General features: G+C 41.1%; 2 protein-coding genes across 2 annotated transcripts; one reads left to right on the top strand and one right to left on the bottom strand.

Moving 5' to 3' along the window:
* Window positions 1-695: 695 nt before the first annotated feature.
* On the top strand, window positions 696-4795 carry LOC104438420 (two-component response regulator ARR12). The gene is made up of 6 exons (XM_039308383.1): window positions 696-1131; window positions 1546-1698; window positions 1782-2186; window positions 2299-2375; window positions 2806-3912; window positions 4424-4795. Exons 1-6 carry the CDS (start codon window positions 987-989, stop codon window positions 4493-4495), a joined length of 1959 nt encoding a protein of 652 aa, XP_039164317.1. The 5' UTR covers window positions 696-986; the 3' UTR covers window positions 4496-4795.
* A 313-nt stretch (window positions 4796-5108) lies between these two features.
* Window positions 5109-9362, bottom strand: LOC104438419 (calmodulin-binding protein 60 E). Its single transcript, XM_010051565.3, has 7 exons — window positions 8995-9362; window positions 8317-8392; window positions 8045-8103; window positions 6881-7374; window positions 6394-6554; window positions 6077-6280; window positions 5109-5960 (listed from the first exon to the last, which is right to left on the bottom strand). Exons 1-7 carry the CDS (start codon window positions 9105-9107, stop codon window positions 5259-5261), a joined length of 1809 nt encoding a protein of 602 aa, XP_010049867.2. The 5' UTR covers window positions 9108-9362; the 3' UTR covers window positions 5109-5258.
* Between the last annotated feature and the right edge of the window lie 439 nt (window positions 9363-9801).

The raw sequence follows: 9801 nt of genomic DNA on the forward strand, positions 1-9801 counted from the left end.
GCACACTAACATAAAAGTGCGTTAAACAGCAATCAAGAATTTATCGGAAATATGACCGTCTAGATGCTTAGAGACATGCATAACAAAATTATCTGTGCTAAAAATTTAAGGAGGAGGATGGATTGGATCAGAAGCTAAATTGGCTGTGAGTTTGGTTTCTGTCCTTAAAACTTGTTCAACCGAGGTCATATTGAGAATATGGAAAAGGCTTATTCTCCTTAAAAGTAGTCTCCCTTTATATTATATCAGGTAGGGTTATGTACTATGAACTGGGATTTATTAATTCTGGGGAATCCATCAAAATTCAAAAAAATGGCCATGAACCCATAAAAAGGTAACTTCTTCTTTATAGGTATGAGCCATAAATTCCATAAAAGGTAACTTTTTCTTTTAAGCTTTTGTCATGAGAAAGGTAACTTTGACAAAGTGAGAGATATAGAATAAAGTGTGCTTACACACAAGAAGAGTATGTTAATCAATTCTACCATGGCAAAGGAGGAGACCATGATTAAGCTCTCCCCGGGGGGTGAATGGAGAGTGGGGATTGAATGGATGCCCCCCCAGATGGTAAAAGTTGAAAAAGCAGGGGTCTGATAAGGAAAGAAAAACAGACAAACGTTGAAAAGCCAGTCGCTCTGTTTCTTTAAAAACTCCCTCCCCACACTGAAAACCCAATGAGGGAAAGTGTTGTCATTGCCATAAAAGCATCGAACGGAGGGGGAGGGGGAGAGGAAGGACATTATAAAAAGGGGGCAAGAGCTCTCGTGGAAATTTATAATTCAGAAATGCTGAGGAAGCTTGACAGGACTTGGCTTCACTAAAACACACGAGCAAGTTGTCTGTTTTATTGGTTGTATGTTGCTCGCTTTCAAGGACTGGGTTTTGGAGCGTTCGCGCACGAAAGTTTGGATTTTGTTGTTCCGTTCTTGGTGGGAGTTTTAGCTTTTTCCTTCTTTCGGGGGCTTTTTGAATTGTGGGAGAGGCCAATGACTGTGGAGGACAAGAAGAGTGGCGTCCTGAACGAGGATGGGAAGGACCCGTTCCCGGTCGGGATGCGAGTTCTGGCCGTTGATGACGATGCGTCTTGCCTCAAAGTGTTGGAGGGTATGCTTCGGAAGTGCAGATATCAAGGTTGGATCTTTGTTTTCAGTTTTGACAGCAATTTGATAGTTCTGACACCCTTGTTCATATGACTTCCTAGTGTATTCGAGGATTGTCTGTTTGGGTTGGTGTTCTTTGTTTGTCATGTGTGTGAGGGCCAATCGAGTGTCGGTTGATTTTATGGTCGATTCTTTGCGTCGTAGAATGGCGTTAGATCAGTGGAATTGTGGTACGGAGTTTTGGATTTTGGCTTGTATTTAGAATTGCTAGACAGTTTGGGGGGCGTTGGATATTGTTTGTCTGCATTTAAGGATGTGTTTTGGGGAATTCCTTCGTTGAAATGATGATTGCAACTTGTGATGTTCTGGTCTTGAATTTGGAAATGGATCTGAAGTCTCATCACAGTTGCATCTCTTTCTTGTTTAATTCTTTGATCTTTTATAGTTACTACGACCAGTGAAGCAACCGTGGCGCTGAAAATGCTGAGGGATAAAAGGAACAGGTTTGACCTGGTGATTAGCGATGTGAACATGCCTGACATGGATGGTTTTAAGCTTCTAGAGCTTGTGGGTCTTGAAATGGATCTGCCTGTCATCAGTAAGCCAAAATCCCCTGTTTTGCTTTCCTTGAGATAACTTTGTTGGCCTCGATGTAATTTTGGTCCATTTAATTGTTTGCAGTGTTGTCTGGGCATGGTGATACTGAACTTGTGATGAAGGGGATCACTCATGGTGCTTGTGACTATTTGTTGAAACCCGCCAGAATGGAGGAGCTCAAGAACATATGGCAACACGTAGTGAGGAGAAAAAATATTGAACCAAAGGAGAGAAGCAAATTTGCCAATGTAGTTAAGCCTTTGGATGGATCTGGGGCTGGTGAGCAAGGACCTGCATCAACATGTAATGTTGATCCGAATGGAAAGCCCAACAAGAAGAGGAAGGACCTGACAGATGACGAGGAAGAAGACAGTGAAGAGAATGGACACGAGATTGATGACCAGTCGAACCAAAAAAAGCCTCGAGTTGTTTGGTCTGTTGATCTGCATCGCAAGTTTGTTTCAGCTGTTGAACAATTAGGATATGACAGTGAGTGCTTCGTGATTGCATCGTAGTTTGGTTGTTCAACCTTGTTTATGCTAATTCTTGCAGAAATCTTCTCCTTTGAGTGAACCGCCTTTTGTTGTTACTGTCAATGCAGAGGCTGTCCCTAAGAAAATTCTGGACTTGATGAATGTTGAAGGCATTACAAGGGAAAATGTGGCTAGTCACCTACAGGTCAAGCCCCTGCTCTTTGCCCTCTTATGGATTTTCTTTGTCACTATTAACGATTTTTATCACTAATCTCTTGATTGAGTCACTGCGGGGGCCTTGCTTTCATATAACTATTCATTCTTTCAACTGTCTGACAGTATTTCACAGATTCTCTCTACACTAGTTTTATCCTTCATTTCCTATGATGGGACTATTATTTTACAACGTAGGTGATATGGAGATGCATCATTTTATTTCCTAAATAATGCTTTAAACGGAAGGCTGGTTATCCATCTCCATATATGCTAGGAATCTTTGCTTAGTACACACGGAGATTCTTCTATAATGACTATTACTATGAGCTAAGCCCCTTTGGCATGACCTACAGTGTCTTCTAGTGTATATAATTTGTAACCGAAACGATCCATGGTCTGATGCTGTTGCTTTGATACAGAAATATCGGCTTTACCTGAAAAGACTCAATACCAACGGGGCAAGCCAGGCTGCATTTGGAGATTTTCATGCATTAGCTGGTTCAGGAAGGCTTTCTAGCACATCTCTATCCTCTTATGCTGCAGGCGGGATGCTAGGTAGGCTAAGCACACCAACTAGTTTAGGGTTTAGGGGGATCACATCCTCTGCAGCGTATCGGACAAACCATATTCAAAAATTTAGCAGCTCAGTCAATGCTGTTGGTGCCCGGACTGCCAATCCATTTCAAGGAATTCCGACATGTTTGGAGCTTAACCAGTTGCAGCAGGGAAATGTAAAGACCCCTGTAGGAGAGTTCAATATCGATACAACAAATGCTAGTGTTGCCACTAACCTCTCAGATACCAGGGCAGTGACTGGTGTCTCGAGCAATTCTCTATACGTTCCAAGAAGCAATCAGGCTTTCTTGCGGGGGAATCAGGCACAAACCCAAGACATTGGAGGTTTTGTATCCGGACCCAGTTTTGTTGACAAATGTAGGTCAAATGATATGTGGCATGCTTCCATGCAGTCATCCAGTTTTCCTTCTTCAAATCCTCTGCCACTGACGGGGACAATGAATCTCGATCAAAGGTCAATGGGCAGTTCTTTGGCTACCTCACAATTACATGAAGGCCGAATTGACTTCTTGTCAACTGGCGCAGTGGCAGGAACTATGGATGAATATAGAAGTGACATTCAGTGTGAGGCGGGGTTGGTCAATACTGTGCAGATTGTGAATTTTGGACAAGCCCAAAGATGGGAAGAACAATCCCAGAATTACAAACAAAATCCGAGTCAAAATAGTGCAATGAACTGTCTTGTTCCTGCTAGTGGTTCTTCTGGTTCCATCAGCCATATTATGGGGCAAACTAATGCACACTGCAGTCCAAATGCTGAAGTTTCTCTGTCTAGCCTACTAAATTCAGGTGCTCGGTCTGCTGTTTGCCATGCCGAAGTTGATATATCTTCTATGGACTCAATCATAACATCTGGTGACAACAACCCCTTTGAGCAAACAAAGGTGCAGGATTGTATCTTTGAAGCTAGTTACGAGTCATTGGATGAGCTAATGAATGCCATCAAGCGTGTAAGTCTATCTGGTCAGGTCTTTTTGTACTAATGAGAAATACATAGATCTGGTTAGCTGACGTGTTGTTGAATACTTAGATTGAGAACACTTATCGGATTACCTCAGTGTTAGCCACTTCTTGGTGGTACAACACACCTCAGCATGTCTTCTGAGAGCATCTGAATGCCATTATTGATGCTGGTACCATGTTTAATTCTAGAAATTAGACTACAATTTTCATAAAAGAACGATAGGGAGATCAGTATACTTTGGGTCTGTGGTACTTGCTCTCTTAGCAGGACTCACGTATTTCCAGATAAACAGAACTTGACAAAATGGAGTATTTTCACCTTTTATGTAATTACCTAATCCTGGTAAACATAGTTTTATTTTCATACCTTGAGAGTTTGATATACTAGTGACTCGTGTTTCTTTCTCCTTCTCTTTCCCTCGCCTTTTGACTACTTCAATAAAACGTTTCCACAAATATTATGGTTTTCTTGAACTGGAATTTTGTGTATATATGCAGGACCACAATGGAACGCCGCTGATGGATGCAGATTTGGGATTTGACCCCTATCCACTTGGGTCATGCATATGAGAATTCTCCGCTGCGAATTTTCTGAAGAGCTCTCATCGTGCTGTAATTTAGTTCTTTTTCTTCTTTTTTTCCTGAGTATAGTTTTTTCTTCTGAGTCGTCATTGTCTAGATGCCTGTTATGAGTTCTGCTAATCGCAGTTCTTCTTCATTCATATTGTTTGATCTCTGCCTTGTTCATACCATAATAATGGCACTAGAAACTTGCAATGTTATGTTTCCATATGATCAATCTCCTTCCGCTTCTTTGCTGATATGATTGAGACAATGCACATAATGATAGTTTAATTCGGCATTGAGTTATACGTTTGCTTGTGCTTGTTTTTTAATCTATTTTGCTCGACAATTAATCAGAGTTGGTTATGTGTATTGGTCTTTCTGTCATTTATACACTATTTAGATTTGATAACTCGACAATTTTCATGTCCTTATAGAGCTACTGAAAAAAATCTCAATATGCTAGTTGAGAATCTGATCAACTGCTTCAAAATTGACCACTCGGATATCTACTATGCTTCTCAGTTCTCTCTATGGCACAAAATTGTTTCTTGACTTTGATATGCCAAAATGCAAGTGAAAGTAAAAGCGTAAAAAAAAAAAAAAAACAGAAGAAAAAGAAGTTAAAGACCGTTCAAGCCGTTTTATTATGCTAAGATATCACCATTTTAAAGTCGACAAAAGAGGAGTTAAAAATGCCCGAATATCTAACAGAGGCTAACTGGGAGAGGCAGAAAAATAAAAAGAAAATCAAACAAAGATAGGCAGTCTAGGAGTCATCAAGCTCTACAAGCTGAGCTCTTCTCTCTGCAGCTTTCTTCCTAATGAATATGCCCCATCTCAAAGCGGCCTTCAGCTTAAGCCAGCCCACAACGGCTTTTCCTGAGCTCTGGCTGCACTTCTGCTGGAGCTGGCAATCCGTCCTACTGTCATACGGAACACCATAAGTGACGCTATCCTCATTCGAATGGTGGAAGCTGGGTCCAGTACTGAATGACCTGAGCAGTCTCTGCATATCATTACTCTGCAGCATCTCCATGCTCCTGAGCCGGATTTCCTCCGCAAACAAGTCTCCAGAATAATTAGTCCCCCCCATCCCTGGAGTGCCGGTGGACAAGTAATCTGTACCGATGCTGGGAAATGCTTCTTGTGGAGCATCTAGAACCTGAGTTGCAGCTTGAGGAAGTCTAACATTCGGAAGTTCCATGAGTGGAGAAATCGGTTGGTAGATATTCTGATCTTGGCAATGCGGGTCTCTTTCTTCACATTGTGATGAATATTGCTGTGAGTATTTTGTGGTCGTTGTGTAGTGCTGATCTCGAACACTAGCATTCTCGGTTACAGCCTCCAGGAAAACTGAGGATGTCGTTTCTTTCCTTGTACCAGGGACGGAGCTTAGAACTTTGCTGTCATATTCTACGACTTGGTTCCAGTTCTCGTAGGCTCTCTTCACCAGGGAGTCTACTGAGATCTGTGGACAGAGAAATCAGGAAAAGATGAGTTGCATATGAAAGAAACTGTACTTTGTCATTGTCATTAAGTTGTTTAAAACCCTCTCAGAAACTTTTCAATAGTAGAGGAGCAAACCTTTTGCTTGTTGGTCAGATTTTCCAGAGAGAAGAACTGCCCATCAGTAAGAAAGCCTATGAGCTCATAGATATCGTTGAAGACCACGCCAGTATTATGATTGACGTCAGTGTAGTATATGTACACCTTCCCACCCATGACGCACGTCTTTGCATGCTCGACCGTATTCTCCCACATTCTGTTCGACATTCCGCTCCCTAGGATCTATAGTTTCGTCATGATTATCAGTACACACACAGAATAGTCATTGTCTAAGCAGATCAAAGAAAAATTTAAAAAAAAAAAAATACCAATTAACATGCAAAGGAAGTCCTTACTTTTCTTAACTTCTGAGGGTCCCTGACAAGAAGCCGTAGAAAATCTTCAACCGTTACAATTTCAGCGTTAATTAGCTTCTTATGCAGAGCTCCATCCTTTGCAATTCTGTCCAGTCTCCATACTTCGTCATGTAAAGCAGGTGGGTAATGTTTTTTATACACTGAAAAATACAATCCATGTCATTGTAACTAGATCTGAACCTGCATCAATGAGCAATAACGATATAGCAGAACCGAAAGGACTATCAAGCGGATCATTACAGTTTGTCTACAACTCGTCTTACTAATTTAAGATCCTTATGCTTTTCCACTAAACTTAATGATCTTATTTCACTAATTCAAAGTGAAGTAGATCATCCAAGTGATTATAAACTGTAACTTAATATCCAAGAAATTTCTCACTAAGACTGCAGGAATTTTGCAGCTGTAGCGTCTCTATCTGAACTTGTTAAGTAGGGTCTAGAGAAAATTTTAGCTATGAACTCACATTCTCCCCTGTGATCTTTAACAGCAAAAGCCTCAGTTTTAGCCTCGCGAACACGAATCCCTTCACAACATCCGGTGGCGACCTTCACACCGATCCTGAACTTTCTGCTTCTTGTCCAGCTGGAATTATCGGTGAAACTAAGTTCCCCAAGAGTTCCAACCCCTTCCTTCAGTATAACCTGGAGATCACCTGTGAGGAGTGGCCTTTTGCCCTCCCGCTCTTTCACTTCGAGACTCTCAAAGTGCTCCTCACTCCAATCACCTTGAGTTTCGTCGTTGAAGTCTCCTTCAAGCACGACGACATTTAGCTTGGCATTTGATGAAGGACCATCTTGCACCACAAGACCAGTGGCTCGGTCTATCAACACGACATGAATGGCTGCACCTTGTTCACCCTCGACCCTCCCTCCAGTGAATAGATGGGGTGGCATCCTGGTCTTAAATTGAAGCTGCATACCTTTCTCTTCTGGATATTGTATTCTAGGTGGGGATGACCTGTAGAGGGAAATCTGTAAGTACAAACCATAATCAAATGACCATAGCTGAGAAGTTTGCTCATTGTGTCGTCATTTACAGTTGCAATGTTTTGCACATCTGTTATCTAATTTCAACATGATATTGGATGTTAGAGAATTGATTTTAACCATGGAGAGTGAGGTTTTATATAAAACAGAATTGCATATTAACTAGAGTAGATTGTGTTAGAGAATTTCAGAGAAAAATTTGGACAGCAGTTAAACAATTGCTTGCAATGGATGAAGCACACTAAGCCTTTTTATGGGATCTAAGCAGCCGAAAACAACTTTTGTGCCATCTAGCAAAGTCTTCCTCCTCTCAGACCCCCAAAAAACAAGGTGCATTTCATCTGATACTTCCGGTACTGCACGCTTCCAGCAGTATAGAGAAGTTGTAGCATTCAGAAGCACTCATCATTTGATTTCTATAATCTTTCAAAGATTGGATATTAATTAACAGATTCAGGACGTTCCTTTCTGCCATGCAAGTATAACTAATCATTATTTCATCCCATTGTGAACTTGCTCAGCACATGCACGATAAGTTCTCCATGTGAGCATGCATATCTCTGTTTCCATTTGAATAGTTACGAACACATGCCGGTATTAATAACTGGGGTCTTTGTCCTTCATTTAACTTAGCGACATACCTTTCAGCCAGCATAGCATGGCCTAATCTTGTCAATGCCCTCTCTACTTCTTCGCTCACCTGTTTTATAACCAGGAGATAGAATATAAAAGTTGGAGTGAGTGATGTTTACCTCCATTTTCACAACTGGCATGCTCAATGAACTAGTGTAATTGAAAGACAAATATCTTTTAACATAAGAACATGTGAATAACAATGGAAGACAGCCCGCATATCATGAAAGAGACCATTTCTCAAGTTGTCCATTGTCTAAACGAAGAGGTGATGACTCACAATTCTTCGCAGGAGAGGCTCCAGCGATGAGCAAAACCTTTGCAGGCTGTCCACCTTCAAGGCTTCCACAACAATGCTGCACAAACCATACTCTCGATTATCTCAAACTGCCTCCACCTCAAAGTGAACATATTCATTAAGCTAAACAATAAAGTCATCAACTAGCCTGGACCTCAAGACTTCTATCAACAGAACGCAAGTTTATAGATTTTGGCCATGTTTCTTGGCAATGTTCTACCAGCACATGAGACACATACAGAAGCATGTCGATATGTCAAATTGATTGATCTGCATTCATAATGGCACTCTCTCTTAATTGTAATGTCTCCCCAACAATATGCCAATGCCATTCTCAAGTATCTCCAACGGCTTGCACCTGATAGATTAATCCGGCACAATTTCTCCATTTTTCTCCCTTTTAATAGGACTCTTCAGATCATCTTCTAATTAAAAACTACAAATTGGATTTTAATACAAGAAGTCCACTTCCAAACAAGTTGAGGAGTCAGCATTAATAATCAGAAGTAACTGAACCACAACTCACAAGTGCTCACACAGCTCTCTGTACCGCTAAATTCAATTCCCTCGATATCACCAATAAAGAATGAGAAATCGATATCTAACAAATACCCATGATTGGAAAAGCATCAGATTACTCGGAAATTGAGATGAACAGACCTTCCCAAAGTGGGTATTTTCTGCTTCTTCGCTTCCCCGACGATGAATGCGTCATCTTCCAAAACACCAGTCCCATGTTCGTATCCTCTCTTCTTGTTCCCTGGACTTTCCATACTTAGCAACAGTCGACACTCGCTAGTACATTTTCCCCTTTTAAGTAACCCCGCTCCTGAAGTTTTGCTCTGGGGAGCCTCTCAGAAAGAACAATAATGGATTGACCAAAAATGTCGACCTATCTGGAGACTCCAAGGTTATCAGATCCGAAAAAAGGCAAAGACAAGGTGCATTTTTCTGCGACCCGTTTGGATACTGAAAGATCTCGTCTCAATGCAGCTCGGCTTAGATCTACACGAATATATATATTCAATAGTTTAATGCCCTCTAGTGATGGATATATGTATATTTTATATGCTGGTTGCTGTTTTCAGTGCGCTGTCTGAGCGCATGAACGTTGGACAGAAAACGTGAAGTTTGAGAAACCGCGTTCTTCTGAGGGGAAAAGTCTAAGTGATGATGAAAGCCATCTGCATCAGGAACTTTATGATTGCCCTCCTGAAAATCACATGATTTGTTGGAACACATCGTGTGGAATAACTCCATCGATGAAGTCAATCAATGTTTATCACCTGGAAATCTGGTGCATTTGCGTTGACTTTGTCTGGGAGTGAGTAAATAGGAAGCATGTGCATTTAATTGAAATTCGTTGCCCAAAATACAAGAACAATGGGGGATGGATTGCCAAAAAAAAGTATGAAACCTAGGGGCATTAAAGAAAAATCGACTAGATCGAGCCAAACTATACGAAAA

Source organism: Eucalyptus grandis, chromosome 3 (genome assembly GCF_016545825.1).
Source record: "Eucalyptus grandis isolate ANBG69807.140 chromosome 3, ASM1654582v1, whole genome shotgun sequence".
Classification (NCBI taxonomy): Eukaryota; Viridiplantae; Streptophyta; class Magnoliopsida; order Myrtales; family Myrtaceae; genus Eucalyptus; species Eucalyptus grandis.